Source organism: Lemur catta, chromosome 21 (assembly GCF_020740605.2).
Source record: "Lemur catta isolate mLemCat1 chromosome 21, mLemCat1.pri, whole genome shotgun sequence".
NCBI lineage: Eukaryota > Metazoa > Chordata > Mammalia > Primates > Lemuridae > Lemur > Lemur catta.
This window is the reverse complement of record NC_059148.1, coordinates 28217660-28234366: the sequence shown is the minus strand read 5'-3', so window position 1 is coordinate 28234366 and position 16707 is coordinate 28217660. Positions and strand designations below refer to the sequence as shown.

General features: G+C 54.3%; 1 protein-coding gene across 1 annotated transcript in view; it reads right to left on the bottom strand.

Moving 5' to 3' along the window:
* Window positions 1–489: 489 nt before the first annotated feature.
* DNAH10 (dynein axonemal heavy chain 10) overlaps window positions 490–16707 on the bottom strand; it is a 101249-nt gene continuing 85031 nt past the window's right edge. The window contains exons 63-79 of the mRNA XM_045534988.1: window positions 15147–15426; window positions 14259–14488; window positions 13013–13286; window positions 10772–10876; window positions 10232–10386; window positions 9587–9741; window positions 8485–8668; window positions 7154–7354; window positions 6269–6478; window positions 6076–6171; window positions 5289–5460; window positions 4727–4858; window positions 4343–4554; window positions 4081–4248; window positions 2603–2783; window positions 1380–1525; window positions 490–894 (exon numbers count right to left, since the gene is read on the bottom strand). Coding sequence (XP_045390944.1) covers window positions 748–894; window positions 1380–1525; window positions 2603–2783; window positions 4081–4248; window positions 4343–4554; window positions 4727–4858; window positions 5289–5460; window positions 6076–6171; window positions 6269–6478; window positions 7154–7354; window positions 8485–8668; window positions 9587–9741; window positions 10232–10386; window positions 10772–10876; window positions 13013–13286; window positions 14259–14488; window positions 15147–15426 — 3048 coding nt within the window. The 3' untranslated portion in view covers window positions 490–747. The remainder of the gene's footprint in view (window positions 895–1379; window positions 1526–2602; window positions 2784–4080; window positions 4249–4342; window positions 4555–4726; window positions 4859–5288; window positions 5461–6075; window positions 6172–6268; window positions 6479–7153; window positions 7355–8484; window positions 8669–9586; window positions 9742–10231; window positions 10387–10771; window positions 10877–13012; window positions 13287–14258; window positions 14489–15146; window positions 15427–16707) is intronic.

Below are 16707 nucleotides of genomic sequence, written 5' to 3'. Positions count from 1 at the left end.
GGAACATTCCGCCCTGTCTGTCCTCAGCCCAGCCGCTGGCCGGCCTCACGATACACAGTGGGACAGGGGGTCCGGTGGCCACTGGTTTCAGAGGTTCCGAGTCTGTGCCCCATACACACTCAGGTAGGAATTAAACTCAACCTCAGCAGCTGTACTGGCACCCTGGCAGGGCAGAGCCAAAGGCGCTGGGGCCAGAGATTTCTAGACGGGGGAGAGTCTGGCCACCTCTGCTCTGTGCCTGGCACCATCAGCCCAGCCTGCCACCAGCTGGGGGGCAGGGCTCTACCCGAAATCCCACCCCCAGCAGCCTCTGTGCTCTGAGTGGACAGCTCTTGCCAAAAAGGAGCATCTGCTGAAACAGACCTGGGTTGTCAAACAGCCCTGCGGAAATTTACATTAGGACTCTCACTCGGGCCAGTGACACGCCAGGCACTTCTGCTTAATCAAGTGTTTCCTCTGAGAACGAAAAGAAAACAACACATCTTGAAATGCTCTCTAGTATTTACTTTTTAAATATATAGAATCTTAAAAATAAAATAGTTAAAAAAAAAAAACATTTGGGTTAATTTGTATGGAAAGAGAGTTAGTTAACTGATTTCCAATGTAAGGAAGATCGTTGTCAGTCCCCACCTTCCCGCTGAGAGGCCACAGGAAACAGCAGCAGACATCACCGTCCTCCTCCAGTCCCCGCAGCATCCGCCACCAGCCAGACTCAGGATGCGTTATCCAGTTTTCTTTGCCCGGCGGTTAATCAGAGTTGAGGGTGAGGCACACCCCTTGTAGCACCCAGTGAGAAATGTGCTTCGTGGTAAAGAGATCAGCTTCAAAGACCAAGCCAACTCCCATGGCGTTCCTTCTCATGGAGGTGGTGTAGACAGGGGTCCGGAAGGTATTCTGCAGGGGAAAGGCGGGGAAGGCGTAACCTAAGGGTGGTGGGCCTTTGAGCAAGGCTGCGTCTGACAACACAGGTGTGGCCGAGGCTCTGCAAGGCCAGCCCCTGCCACCTCCATGGGGACTGGGCTCACGCAGACACACTTGTTAACAGTGGAGCCCAGCCAGGGCAAAGGAGATAGCACCTGCTGTCCACACCGGGTGTAACCGCCTTGGTGTGCAAACCCTGCCCGCAGACTTTCACAAGGGAAGGAGTCTCTCCTTAACCTAGATAGACCACAGGATCTAAACTTGAACCTGACATTTGTGGAATGATCACATATCTGTGCATCTTCCCGGAAGTGGCTCCACAGCTTTTATCATGTCTCCAAGGCTTCCCCAGCCCACAGAGGGTAAGAGCCCCCGTTTTAAAAGGCACAGCCATTGGCAACCACCTCAGCTGTCCCTGCCGTGGGGCCCGGTGCCAGAGCAGAGGGAGCTGGCCTCACCTGCAGCTTGAGGCGATGGGCTTCGATGGGGATGATCTTCAGGATAGGCAGGTCCACAACCAGCACCTTGGGTTTGCTCTTGACCAGACAGCCTCTCTCCACGTCCCAGTCAGCACCTTCCAGGTACAGTCCCGACACAAAGCATCCTAGAGACACCAGGAAGAGACTGGGTGTGTGCAGAGCACATGAAGAGCACACACAAAGGCCACTGACGAGTCCCCCTCCCCCTGGTGCCAAGGACACGCACAGCCCAGGCCTTTCTCCATCATTTCTGTCCCGCCCACCTTCCCTTTCCAGGGGGACAGCCCAGACAGGAGACACTGTAGACCCCATGACCTCCCCTATGGCCCCAGAGGTGGATGAGGGGTGTGTCTGCCCCCTCCCCAGGAATACGGCATCAAGGCAACAGATGCAGATCACCTGGGCCCTCAGGCTGCAAAGACAAGTGGCAGTCAGTGGGCACCATGGCAACCCCAGCTCCCCCGTGAGCCAAGTGGCCAGGAACTGGGAAGCTGAGCCTCGCGGGGAGAGAGTTGTCCCCGGGGAAGAGGGCCCGGCAGACACGCAGAGAGCAGCAGAGAAGAGGATGATCCTTTGGCCCCAGAGTGAGTGGCAGCCCAGACACTTACTTGCCAGTTCCCCCGAGAGCCAGCTGGACTCCTGCAGCTGGGACCTGGGAGACGCCCTGAATCTTTATGGAAAGCCCTGCTCCTTAAGCCAGCTCAGGAGAGCTCGTGTTCCTTGTAGTTAAATGGCCTCTAAGACAACATGGCCCCGGGAAACAGGAGTTTCCAGCTATCATTGCGCAGTCAGTAACCAGTGTCTAAGGGACCTGAAGTTATAGCATAATTTAATCGTTCCAATCAAGCTACTCCACACCCCACACTGCACTCTGGCTCCCATGCCCCTGGCCCCATCAACGTTCACAGGGAAGCCACCTGGCGACCTAATGCTTAGCAAGAGCAATTCTGGCCTAGGAGCTCACTCCCCACAAACGAGCAGGGTGAACACAGTTCAGATCTGCCCTGAGAACCCCAGTCTCAGCGGAGAAAGTGGAAGAGAAGCTTAGGTATTCACCCTCAGAGCTGTCAAGACACGGCAGCGCACAAACACGGTAAACATCTGCAGCAGCCTGACTCTCAGGCTCGTCCCTTTGAATAGAGGATGCCTCAGGGACAGGAACCCTAAATGAGAGCCTGTGGCCCGTCGCAAGCTCACGGTACCTTGTCCTGCCCGCTCATTCACTTCGTCTGCATCTTGGAACTTGGTCACTTGTGTGAACAAGGTGGACCGGTCCAGGGGCCATCCGTTCTTCCTGCAGGTGGCCTGCACCAGGGCCGTGAGGTAGGACTCCGGGATGTGCAGCCCCGAGAGCCACATCACACTGGGCTCACTCTCGGTGACCTGGAGAGAGGTGAGGGCGCGTGGTGGGAGCCCGGCACTGCCCTCTCGTGCCAGGGCTGATGCTGGCTCTGGATGAAAGACTTGTTTCATCCCGGTTGCAAAAAGATGGTGTCGGCACAGCTGGCAGCCCACTTGGGAAAAGCAAACCGATGCCAGATGGATCAAAGATTTAGATATAAAAATAAAACCACAAAAGTACTGGATCGGATCTCCAGTGAATGTTCTCATAGTCATGGAGTGGGAAATGCAAAGCCCAGAAGCCATTAAAAAAAAAAAAAAAAAAAAAGACTGATACATTAGACTACATAAAAATTTCAACCTTTTCTATGGGAAAAACAGCATAAGCAAAGTCAAGACTTGTGACAAGCTGGGAGAAACATTTGCAACACCAGCAGACAAAGGGCTGATGTCTTTGACACCCAAAGAGCTCCCAAACATCAATGGAAAAGATGGCGACCTCCATAAAAATGAAACTGAGATATGAAAAGACAATTCACAGAAAAAGAAACAAAACATAAGCATGTGGAGCACACTCAGCCTCCCCATACTTAAAGAAATCCAAAGCAAAACAGTGAGATACCATCTTTCACCTGTCAGGGTTAGGAATACACAGTGTCGCAGAGGGGTGGGGAGAGATCACTCTCGCATACTGTGGTTTCGACTTCTCTAGAGAGCCATCTGATGAGACCTAACAAAAGTTAAAATGCACACTCTCTGATCCAGCCTCACTAACGGAATTTACCCACGGAATATGCTCACATGTGTACTCACAGGCATGTGCACCAGAACGTTGTTTGTACCAGCAAAAAAAAAAAAAAATATGCTCACCGCCTAAATGTCCATTGGGCAGTACTCTAAAAGGAATGAGTTAGATCTTTATGTACTGATATGGACAACTGCCAAAGCTACTGTTAGATAAAATAATCAAGTGTGTATAGGATGCTTTAAAGTCTTAAAACCAGGCTCAGCATGGTGGCTCGTGCCTGTAATCCTAGCACTCCGGGAGGCCGAGGCAGGAGGATCGCTTGAGCTCAGGAGTTTGAGGTAGCAGTGAGCTATGATGATGCCACTGCACTCTACCCGGGGCAAAGAGAAAAGAAAAAAAGAAAGTCTTAAAAACAGAAAAGGAAAAATAGAAGATACAGATATGCTTATAGAATCTGAGAACATTTCTAGAGCACCCAATAAACTTGAACAGAGGTTCCCACTGGGGAGTGCGTAGAGGGGGTTGGGAGGGGGTTTGAGGGAGTCCACGTTGACCCTTGAGCCGGCAGACAGGCCGTGATGTATCACTCACCCACAACGTGTACTGGCTGAACCGCCGCAGGAAGTAGACCATCCAGTTTCCAAGGGACTTTAAGGTGTCAGGTGCAAGCTTTCTCCAAATATTAGGGATGCTCCCAATAAAAAGAGACCTGGCCACATCATCTAACTCACTGCTCATTCCAACTTCTCCAGCCAAGGCCTATTTAGAATCAAGGGCAAAGGGCAAGACTCTATCAGAATTCTACCCAGGCGCTGCACCGCGGCCGTCATTTACACGTTAGAAACACGCTCACCCTCTGAAGCTCGGCCAGAGACCTGGTCATGCGTCCCATGAGCTTGTTGAAGCGCTCCAGCTCCTGCAGGAGCACCACGGACGTGGGGGAGATTCCCACGCCGAGGTGCTTCCTCACCTGTTCCAAGTCAAAGACTTTGGGCATCTTGTTTTCTATGTCCTTGGCCACTTGGCCGACGTAATCATCGCGGCTGATGGCACTGCTGGATTCCCCTGAAACCAGGACGCTTTTTAGAGAAAGCAAGGCATCTGTGTGCAGCGTGGGGCCTCCTGGCTCTGGGAAAGGCACAGCAGTACGGGAAAGCTACGGGAACCAACCAGCAGCACCTGTGCAGACAGACGCCAGAAGCCCTAAGTGGACGAACACAGACCTCCGGAGACTCACCCGTCTGCGGCTGCAGCTCCAGGAGGTGAGACCACATATCTCGAGCCGCCTGCGTGTAATAGCCAATCTCGGCGTTGGAATGAAGGCCAAACACTTCAGGCGTGTTAGCAAGCGGCAGGGCCTCGATGGCTTCTGTAATCACAGAGAACGGAGGTGACGGCATCAAGCCACCTTTGATTGTGGAGGGCCCACAGCCTCAAAATCCCCACACGTGCAAGACTAATCTCCACTGATTAAAAACTCTGCACCACCACACCCAGTGCAGCTGTATGTCTGTCGTTTATGAAAATGGTTCAGTGAGCTTCCCAGTGGCCACTCTGCCCTTCCGGGTGGAAGTGCACGTATTACCGTGGTTCCAGGACTAACTCCGTCAGCTCTAAGGCCAGGAGGACCTGGTGGGCTGCCTGACAGGCTCAACAGACCCCACCTGGCCAGCCAAGGGCCCCAGCAGAGAGGGGTCTCGAGAGCTGCCAAGACAACTGCAGGAAACGAAACAGTTTAAATGGATCATCTCCCTTAGAAATTGCCTTAAAAATACTTCTTTCTATCTGAGAAATCTCACCAACGAATTTTTCCTTTACATCACCAACAGGGATTTTATAGTCCACTTCCTTGTTCCGGAAGAAGTGGAACGGCTGGAAAGTATCAAAAATGAAGTCTCCCAGGTACTCGTCCATGTAGATGGTCAGGATGCGACGATCAAAGCTGTCGATGGCCCGTCCTCCGTACATGACCTGAAACCGGAGGGGGTGAGGGCCAGCCAGGGACCGGAACCTACTGTGTGCACCCTGGGGCCCCCCAGAGGGTGAGATGCCGCAGCCCAGCCACTGCACAGCTCAAACCTGTCCACGCAAATAAACTTCCGGGCCAGTGTCCGCGAGAGGACTTGTCCACGGATCATGCTGAGGCCTTGCCGGCTTCCCCAGGAACGGAGCCCGGGGTAGTCAGCGGCCTTCACGAGGTCCCGGGGGCCCGGGGCCCTGGGGAAATCCCCCGAGCACACCAAACCACCAAAAGGCCAAACCCAAGACGCCAGCAGCCACTTGTGTCTTTGGAATTGATGTCATCGTCTGAGCACGTGCGGACCACCAGGGAAGCTTGCCCGTGAGCTCTGTACGAAGCAGCGGCCTCCACGCCTGACAACGTGCCCAAGCCTGGCTGGGCAGGTCCTCGCAGGGGACCAGCTCGCAAGAATCCAGCTCAGGGGCCGTCCGTGTGAACGGAGCTTGCGTAGGACAAAGAACCACAGGACCAGGTGCGAATTCCCGAGACCTGAGGGGCCTTCAGCCGGAGGCAGCAGGAACAAGAGGACGGCGAGGCCCCGGCGCCACCCTGCCTGGCGCTCCTACCTCTCCGATGAGGTACTTGAGGCTGCCCCACGGGATCCTCGGGTCGCACTGCTGGAAGGCTTTGGTCAGGTACGTGTTCAGGATTTCCATGCAGACCTGGAGAGGGGAGGGGAGGGCAGGCTGGGTCACGCAGAAGCGACGGTCCCGCCTGTCCCGACTCTGTGCTGGAGCGGCGGCAAGAACCGCGCCCCACCTGGAAGTCGGACTCGTTGAAGTCGTAGTACACGTTCCAGCCGATCTTGCCGAACTTCCTGCGCTCCAGCACCACGGCGTGGAAGAACGCCAGCACGTAGACCAGCGGCTTGAAGGCCGGGTGCGGGCACCGCTCCAGCGTCTCGTAGGAGACCTTGAGGTAGGCGGCCCTCATGTTCAGTTTCAGCCCGCTGGGCGGCTCCGTGACGACCTTGGGAAGGAAGGGAACAGACGGCGGTGGAGGGCGGAGGCCCCGGGGACAGCCGTGAGCAGCGGGCACAGTGCAGGCTCCGGCTTTTCCTTCCTCTTGACGGAGCCGCCTGTCCTCGTCCCCAACAGCCCGTCTCTCATCAGGGGCCCAGACCAAGATGTGAAAGGACTAGATGTTGTTCCAGCTCTGTCCCTGCTCGTTGAGGGACCCCGTGAAGATTCTTTGACCTTTCTGTGAACCGTGGGACCCTCAACTCTAAAAGGAAAGTGTAATAGTTATGTCCCCTCCACCTGCCCCCAAGAGGACGACAAAACCTTTCCAAAAGGACTCCCTGGAGACTAAACGAGGCACAGAAACCACTCGAAACTTGCACACAGCCACTGCGGGCTGAGGGTGGGCCTGTCGTGAGCCACAAAGAAGGCTTCAGTCAACGTGAAGTACACGAAGCTGACCCAGGGTCGCGAGGGACACGTGCCAAAGGCAAAGGCAGGCCTGGAGTCACAGCACCCAACTGAGACAGTGGCTCCCCCTGGAGGGGGGATGGGACTGGGGAGGGGCATCCACAAGGTTCCAGGCGCAGCCTGAGGTTTATCTACACCCACCCACCCACGGCGACACAGCAGCGATCTGAGGAGCGGGACTGGGGGTGCCCTGGCGTCTGTCCCGAAGCCAGACCTTTAAGGACTTCTGCAGAATCCCGATGGGGAAGCCGCGCGTGGGGTCCGTGGTGAGCCACAGGCGGAAGTCAGGGTGGGGCTTGGTGATCCTCTCCAGGGACTTCTCCAGGACTTTCAGCCACTTGACCAGGAGATGGCAGTTCTGCAGCATCAGCCACTGCCCGCGAGCCACCGCCGTCTCCAGCAGCTGCAGCGCCACCTGCACAGAGGGGGGAGGGGAGTGGTGGGGAAGCGTTGGGGACCCAGAGCCACACCGACCCTGGGTTCTCCAGAGACCCACTCCCAGCACAGAGTGTCACAGAGAAGTGACAGCCCACTTCAGCCGAAGCCAAAAGCAAGCCGGTGACCCTGGAGCTGCAGTGGGAGCCCTCAGGCGGCCTCTGGGTACTGGGCTGCCCGGAGGATGGGCGAGCGCCCCGCACCCCTTGGCCTCCACGGCCCCAAGAGCTGCAGCCCCTCCACAGGGTTGCACCTGCACCCAGAGCACCCCCAGAGCAGGGCTGCAGGGGACCAACTCAAACCCACGTGGGACTGTTCCCGCCACCTTGAGAACTTAAGGGCCCTGAGCAGAAAGAGCAATCGCAGTGTCCCTCCCCAAGTGTGATTCCAAGTACGGACAAGCTAAACACTCCCGCAAAACCCTGGGCGTTGAAATGGCTTAAAACTTACACGAATGCTGACACTACAATAGCTAATTTCAGTTTTGTGGTTTGAGAGAGCTGGCTCGGCCTGGCTGGTGCCCTTGGCTTAGCCACCCGGGTGTGACCTTCCTCCTGTCACAGGTGGGCTCGCAGCAGCAGGGGGCTTCCCGCAGCCTCAGACGGTGCTGCCGACCCCAGAGCCCTCGTGTGTGGCCACCACACTTGGCTTTTCCCTCGAGGCCTGTCCACGTCGCTACACTTGCGTAGCACGTTCCAACAGGGTGCAGCGTGCCACAGAGAGGCGGGGCTGTGGCAAGGAGAGCTTACAGGCCCAGAGGGACTTGGCTTGCACCACGGTTCTGTCCCCCACGTCCACTTCCTCAGCCATGCAGCCGGGGCAGTGTAACCCTGATCCACAGCAGGGACACTGCAGGGACGGGGGCAGGTGAGGACTGGTGCCAAAGGGCTTTGAAAACAGCGGGACACAACGATCACACGAGGTTCCGAAATCATCACTGTTATTAACGTTGTCGCCTTTCCAACCTTTGGTCGCTGCCCCGTAGATCACAGATGCATCCAGCTCGCGTGCGGAGTGGTGCTCTGGGCTTAAAACCAGGCTGACGCGTCCCCAACAGTGGCCAGGGACCTCACCCAAGCGTGAAGCTTGCTCCTTCCAACAGCAAATTACCTTTTCCTGACCTTGACCCATGGCAAGGAATTTGAGGCGGTTCCCTCCAAAGCCACTGCGCTCAGCTAATTTCATGAGGTCACTGGCGGGGTCCGAGCCGGGGCTCAGGATGAACACGATGGGCGAGTTTGGGGTGCTCTGCTCGAAAATGGCCTCGAAGCTGATCATCGGGGGCTGCACGTACCTGGCGGAAGACACGAAACCAGACAGCCCTCCCAGGAGGACGGCTCCCAGGACGGTCAGCGGGCGTGGGCCAAGCTGGGTGCCTCGGCTGGCCCTGCAGGTGGACGTGCCCTCGGCACAAAGCCCCGCGGTTCCGCAGCGGTGATTCCACAGGCGTGTCCCGCATGGTCTGCATGTTGACTTTTGTGGGCTTTTTAAAAAATTAGTTGCCCACATACAAAAATCGGGAGATTTCATGTAAAAATCTGAATTGCTAGCTTCCTTCGAGGAGTCAGAGGATTACCACTCCAAGTCCCCACTGCCACCTGGTATCAGTCACCAGGTGCTAAGGGCAGCTGCCCTCTGGCCCGGGACCCTGCCTAGCCTCATCCAGTCACTCGCAGCGTCTGCTGGCCGCGAGGGCGCATCTGAGTTTGCAACACCCCCCACCCCTGGCCACCTGTCTGGCTTCGTGCCCCGAGCTGGAGCTCCGCTGTCCCGGACCGTGGCCCCTCGGTACAGGCAGCTACCGGGCATGTAAAGTGTGGCCAGTTGCAACTGAGATGTGCTGTCAGTGTGAATTCACCCAGGATTTTGAAGACTTAATACCAGAAAAAAGCAAGTATAAAATATCTCGATGTTTGTATCGATCATACATTAAAATATTTTAATATATTATATATATTCAGTTAAATAAAATGTTATTAAAACTAATTTTACCCATTTCTTTTCTAATGTGGCTACTAGCACATCTGCAACACAGCTGTGGCTCACAGTGATTCTGTTGAGTGGCGCTCGCTGTTCTAGAGCCGCCGTCGAGCCCGGCTCAACGTCAGGGCCGTGACCTCCTCTCGGCAGCTGCCAGCTGGAGTCCAGGTGGAGGGGACAGTAGATTTTCTACCCCACGGGAAGGGGCAGATAAACAAAGCAGCACACTTACTTCTCTCCCATTGTTACGGTCACGTAGTCGGTCACCGCCCGATACACCCGGTCCACACGGAAACAGCGCAAAATAAGCAACTTCTGGAAAGGGGTGATGTTTTTATCATAATCCAAGGGGAATGGAAGCTGCTCGAGTGAATCCACGTCATACCACTGGGAAAAGCAAAGAATATTCATTGTGGTGTCGACTCAGAGATGACAGAGGCCCTCCCCGCTTTCACGTGAAGTTGCCAAAACCCCCTGTAAAGGGATGAGGATCTATGAACTCATCTGGTCGGGTCTCTCAGGCTCCACCCCAAAAGCCGTAAACTTCGGACAGGGAGGAACCGAGTCTCAGTCTCCAGCGCCCATCAGGGGACGTGGTGCAGGGTGGGTGCTCAACAAGTATTTCTTGGAAGGATAAATGGATGGATGGATGGACGGACAGACGAATGGGTGGACAGACGGATGGAAGGTTCTCCCGCACAGCTAGCTATGTTAGCCAGAGGAGGAGTCCATCCAGGGCGTTGGAGGGCACGGATCACACCCTGAGTGTGCCACTCGGAGGAGCACGTTCTCGTGCACGGGGGCGAGGCCGCAGGCTGAGTCTGGAGATTGCTGGCGGGTAGGGCAGGAGGGGAGGAGGGGGGGGACGGGAGCTCACCTCCTGCCAGACCGTCTGATGATTCTCAACATCATCAGGAAGTCGGCCAAAGTCGTCTGAAAACATTTCTGATAGAAGAATGATATCTTCCCATCCCTGGTCGGACAGCCACGCACAGGGCTTTTTCCGTTTGCTTTTCTCCAGAGAAATGTTTCCTAACGGGACAAGAGAAGCAATAGCCATTGTGCTGCCCTCGCAGAGCAGGCAGCCCAGTACTTTTTGGGAAAAGCCCACTTCCCGAGAAGGAGACTGGGAAGAGGAGGCCCCCGCTGGCCCTTGTCACCAGCAGTGACCCCAAGCAGGTGCTCGGCGTGGCACCCAGGCTCCGGGCAGCACCGAGGCAAAGGCTGGCCGCTCTGAGTCCAGCCAGCACCCCTGCCGAGCCTGGAGTCATCAACCGAAATATTTAATAAACCAGTGCTGTAGGAAGCCAAGTTTTAAGGAGAATTGTGTTGTTGGTTGCTTTAATGAACAAACTTACATACGTGTACCACGTGAGTCAAGGAAATCGGGAAGAATAAAATCAGGCAAATCCATTACCTTTTAAAAAGAAATCTAGTTCTTCCTGGGGGACTCTCCCTTCTGCTTGTTCTATCTTGATAGTCATATTAAAAGAAAAGAGTAGCTTGTGCTTCTCAAACAACCCTGCAGGGAAACACCAGATGGGTATTCATAAAAAAAAAAAAATCATTTTAAAAACTGAGTTGCTTACACACAATATGCTTAAATTTAAGAGAAATGAAAGGAAACACCCAAAGTGCGTGCATTTAGCCTTCTGTGCACCTAATGTCCATGAATATTTAAATGCAAAAAAGATGGGCTTGGCTGGGCGTGAGGGTGCATGCCTGTAATCCCAGCACTTTGAGAGGCCAAGGCAGGAAGAGTGCTTAAGCCCAGGAGTTCGAGGTTGCAGTGATCTGTGATCACACCACTGCACTCCAGCCTGGGTGACAGAGCAAGACCTCATCTCTGGGGGAAAAAAAAAAAAAAATGGGTTCAGCTTAGAGGTCACGCCCGAGCGCAGTCTATAGGGACATTCACTTGCATGCAACTGAAATGGCCATGTCTACGGGAGGTTCTCATCACAGCCTCCTGGGAAGAGCAGAGCAGGGTGGAAAATCAAGTGAGGACAGAACAGGGGCACAGAGCCAGCTTCTCCACCGAGGGCTGGTGGTTTGCCTGACTCAGAGTGTGAGTTCTTGTCTGTTACAGTCTAGAAGAGGTGCCGGGGAACTCTCTGTAAAGGGCCAGATAGTAAATATTTTTGGCTTTGCAAGCTAGGTGGCCTCTGTCATAACTACTCAACTCTGCATCATAGTGAGAAAGTAGCCAGACACAATATGTACACAACAGAGTATGGCAGTGTTCCAATAAAACTTTATTGACAAAAGGAGGTAGTGGGCCAGATTCTGCACTGCCGGCTGCAGGTTTGCAGCCTGTGTTGTAGAGGAAGAGCACTCCATCAGCACCCTGTACTGATGGAGGCAAAACACTAGATCTCTCCTTTCTTGTTTTTTAACAGAAGAAATATGTTTCTGGGGAAAAAAATGTGTAAGTCAAAATTTGTGATTTGAATTCTACTTTATATGCGTTAGGAGGGTTGGCTACCTAAGTGAGCCCTATAGGAACCACCTCTTTTCTGTCCAGCTGTTACGGGCTGAATTATATCCACCCCCCCCAACCTTCACCTGTTGAAGCCCTAACCCCCAGTGCCTCAGAGTATATTGTGTTTGGACACAGGGTCTTTAAAGATGGGATTAAGTTAAAATGCGACCATTAGCGTGGGCTCTAATCCGGTATCATTAGCATCCGTATGACAAGAGGGAAATTGGACACACAGAGAAACCACCAGGTTCGGTAGAAGACAGACTAGAAGAAAGGCCACATGAGGACACAGTAAGATGATCGTCGTCGGCAAGCCAAGGAGAGAGTCCTCAGCAGAAGCCAAATTACCAAAACCTCAATCTTGGACTTCCAGCCTCCAGAACTATGAGAAAATAAATTCCTGTCGTGTAAGCCACCTTGGAAAACAGTTTGGCATTCTTTGAGAAGTTAAACATAAAGTTACCCTATGACCTAGCAATTCCATTCCTAGATAATACCCACGAGAATTTAAAACATACGTTCACACAGAAACCCCAGCATGAATGTTCACAGTAGCGTTATCATAACGGCCAAGAAGCAGAACGGTCCTACTGCCCGTCACCTGCTAAATGGGCAAACAAAACGTGGTCTGTCCCGCAACTGAGCATCATCCAGCTATAAAAAGGAACGACGTGCTGGTAACATGCTGTGAGCGTGGATGGCCCGTGAGCACACCAGCTGTGTGAGAGACACCAGCCAGAACCGTCACAAATCGTGCGATTCCACTGATAGGAAATGTCCAGAGAAGGTCAATCCACAGAGACAGAAAGCAGATCAGCAGCTGCCAGAGACGAGGGCTGGGGCGTCGGGAGTGACCGCTAATGGGTGTGGGGTTGCATTTCTGGGCGGATGGAAATGTTCTGGAACTACGTGGTGGTGGTTGCACAACTCTGAATACCCCACAAATCATACAATTGTCCATTTTTAAAGGGTGAATTTGTGGTATGTGAATTCTATCTCAATAAAGCTATTTTAAAAATCAATGCTTTAAACATTCCTCTTTTTTATGAAGTGAATAGTGACACTCAAGAATGCCATTTGGCAAGTTTCCACGTTCACAGGTCGAGTTCCCCAAAGCCCCAAATCACACGCACCCACTCCGCACGTGCATCCCGACCAACGGGAAGGGGCCCCCACCTGTGCAGCCATAGTTATAGATGTTGAAGGTCAGCGTGTCCATGATGTTCTTCAGTCGCTTCATGAGAATGGAATCAGGCAGCGACTTCTTCAGGGACAACCCGAAGACCTCCAAGAAGGCGATCAGGGAGTACTGGTACATGGAGTTCACGAGGGCCATCTCGGACAGGACGAAGAACAGGATGGCCCCCCTCCTGGCGGCCGGCCGGTAGCCGTCCCGCAGCCGGTCGATGTCCAGGGCTGTCTTCTCCGCCAGCTTGAGCTTCTCCGATACCTGAAGAAAAGGCGCGAGTTACCCTGGAAACAGGAAGGCTTACAAAATGGGCAGAGGGCGGGAGTGGCTGGGGACAGCAAAGGTATGCCCGCCATGATCCAGGGCTGTAAAAGCCACCAGGAACTCCAGGGACCAAGGGCGCCCGCCCTCTTGTCAGACACGGTGCGCGTCTGTGATGTGTGCCAACTTCCCTGCACCCGTGCCCCCTTCTGCTAGTGACAGTCCCTGCCTTCACATTTCCAAGTACTCGCCTTCCCTTTTCATTCCACGTGTGGAGCTCCACCCCCACGCCAGAGGAGGAGCATGTGACCCAGGCCCAGCCCGTCAAAGCCTGGCATCCCCAGGCTGCGGGACTGGTTTGGGGCGGGCATGTGACTTAAGTGACTCTCAGGACCTTCATGATAGGAACAGGAAAAGATTCCCACATATCCCTTTGGACTTGAACCTGAAAGGACACGAGGCCAGACCTGGTCTTGTGACCATACGAGGAGCTGGCAGAGGATGAAGCCAACCCAGCAGACCCTGCCCAGACATGGACAGAAACCAAGACCGGATGGTATGTTTTCAAGTCCTGGATCCAGCCCTGCCTGAAGCCATCCCTGAACTTTTCTGCTTCCTAAGCTGATAACTCCCCTTTACATAAGCCGGGTAGGGCTGTGCTTTCTGTCATTCTCAGCTGAGAGAGGCTGACCCGGTGCACAGGTCCCTAGGAACACCTTTAGGACTCCCCTCCTCACAGCACACCTCGGTAGAGGTGGCCTTTTATCATCAGGCAAATCCTCTGGTGAATCAGGCCCGAGTCTGACAAGAGACAGGCGGGCGGCCCCCCAACCCTCAGCTACTGAGGTCGTGACCATGAACGAGCCCCTGAGAGCACAAAGTCTGATTTCCTCATTGAGCAGATGAGGGAACAGGCGCTCCGAGGCCACGTCCACGCCCCCCGCCCCGCCCCAAGCCACATGCAGTCTCCACCTCTGTGGCTTTGGACTTGGTCTCCTCCAGGGTCTGCACCAGCTCCACGTTGTCCAGCATGTTCCCCGTGGAGGTTGCCAGCTCCCGCAGGAGGGAGTCCTCCAGGTCCTTGAGCAGGTTCTTATTCTCGCTGGTCTCCTGGATGAGGTGCTCCCTCTGCTCCTCCAGCTCCCGCCTCTCGTAGGCCACCAGCACACTCAGCAGCTGGTCCTCCAGGCCCTTAAGCGTGACTGTGGGGACAGCGAGAGGTGCTCACCGCCTGTGGCCCCGACAAGCCGGTCGCTGTGTCTACACCTGCCCCGCTGGGCGGGACCAGCTGAGGGCGGGTCTGACCTGTGTGTCAGTGGCACAGGGACTCACGTCCTACCGAGATCACTCTAAAGCAGCAAAGTGACAAACATCAGACAGCAAAATGGTGACGCTGCTCTGCAGAGTGTGGACAAAAGCAGACGCACTAAAATAAAATCCAGGGCTCCCACATACTGGGGGACTCTAGTTTAAAGTCCACCCAAATCTAATCCACCTATTTAAGCAGCTGTGAGACAGCCCTAGAAAACGTGAGAGATGCTGTCTGATTCCTATTCCAAATGCATGACATACATTGAGATACACAGATACAGAATAACTTCCTGCCCCAGCAGACAGACGTCTGCCCCCGGCCAAGTGTGGATGCCCGAGCCACGGTCTGGTCTTGTCATGCCTCAGCACACGTCACCCAGGGCTTTCCAAAGGCCCCAAACATTCTAGGGGTTCCTCATCGTCACAAAGAGCTGACGAGTCAAGATGTGACCGTGGGACTGAGGTGACGTGCCACGAAAGCCTGGACCTCGGACTGTGGCGCCCACGATAAACACCTTCATTTGCAGGTGGGGTTCTACACATCCTCACCGGTGTAATTGATGACCATGGCTTTCCCAAACACAGACGGGCCGTATCTCGGATTGGCCAGCTTGGTGTTTAGGTACAGCCTGAAATTTGAATCGTAGTCCACCTCCTTGTCTCCCAGTATGATAAACTGCCGTCCTTGGGTGAATTTTATGTTCTTCTCTAGGACGTTGTCGATCACGGGATCGATGTATTCGTCCACGTCGTGGAACAGGAAAGGAGTGCCGTACTTTATGGACATCTCCAGCTGCTTGAGGAAGTCGGGGTCATTGAAAGAAGCAACCTGGAAGAGAGGACACGCAGACGCTGAAAGTCCAATACAGGGGAGGGAGCCTGGGAGCGGGAGCGAATGAGTCGGGAACTTGAGCGCAGGAAGAGAGAACAGCGAGGTGTGTAACCCAGATAAACCCAGAACCCACGCGGTTCAAGCTCAGAGCAGCACCTCATTCACAGAGGGTGCACAGGAAGGGAGAGGGGGTTTACTCGCCCACCCACCCCCCAGTAAGCTAGGCTCCTTCCTCCTCAAGAAACAGGGTCGGGGCTGGAATCGGACTCGGGGACTAGGAGTGACCGGCAATTGCAGAAGTCTCGGCAGGCTGAGGGAAGAGGGAGTCTAGGGGGACACTCCTGTGTTATGGATATTTGTCCCACCATAGCTATGTGTGACTGTTAGAGGCAGATGCTCCCCTGACCTTGGAACTCAAATGGACCTCTCCCAACAGCATGTAAATACCCAGGACAAGGACCAGAAAAATATAAGGAGAAGGTAAAACTGAAAGTCATTAATTTGTCCACTCGTTCAACAAAAAAGGATCGGGCCCCAGCAATTCCGCTCCCGGGTATATATCCAAGAGAACTGGAAACGCGTCCACATAGAAACCCGTACACGGATGTTCACAACAGCGTTATTCGCCGTGGTGGAAAAGTGGAAACCACCCAGTTATCCACCGACAGACAGACGGAGAAACAAAATGGGCCAAATCCAGACAAGGGACTGTTGTTCGGCCACAGGATGGAACAGAGCTCTGCCGTGGGCTCCAGCACGCATGAACCCCAGCGTGACGCTCAGCAGGAAGAAGCCAAACACGAATAGGCCACCTGTATGACGTGTCCAGACGGGCCCGTCCATGGGGAGAAGGTAGCTTGGTGGTTGCCAGGGGCTGGGGGGGCAATGGAAGAACTGGAGGGACGAGGGCTAGAGGAAACAGCTTTTCTCTCTGGAATAAAAAAATGTTCTGGAAATGGAGTCTGATAGTCATTATCCAACTGCACGAATGTACTAAAACCCACTGAATTGTAAGCCTTACATGAGTGGGTTGTGCCAGGTGTGAATGACAGATCAGTCACGCTGTTACACTCGCCCCTCCACCCCCTCCTCCCTCCGCCAGCTCCAAAAACGAGCCCGTGAGCACCCAGGCCGCCGAGCCCTGTCCTGGGCAGGCTGGACGCAAAGCTGAGGATGCCACGATCTTCGCCTTCACCTGCCACAGCCTGAGGTGCGCAAACGCGAGAGGAAAATTCAGGGTGGATGGAGCCGCCCCGGCAGACTCACAGGGTGGGGACC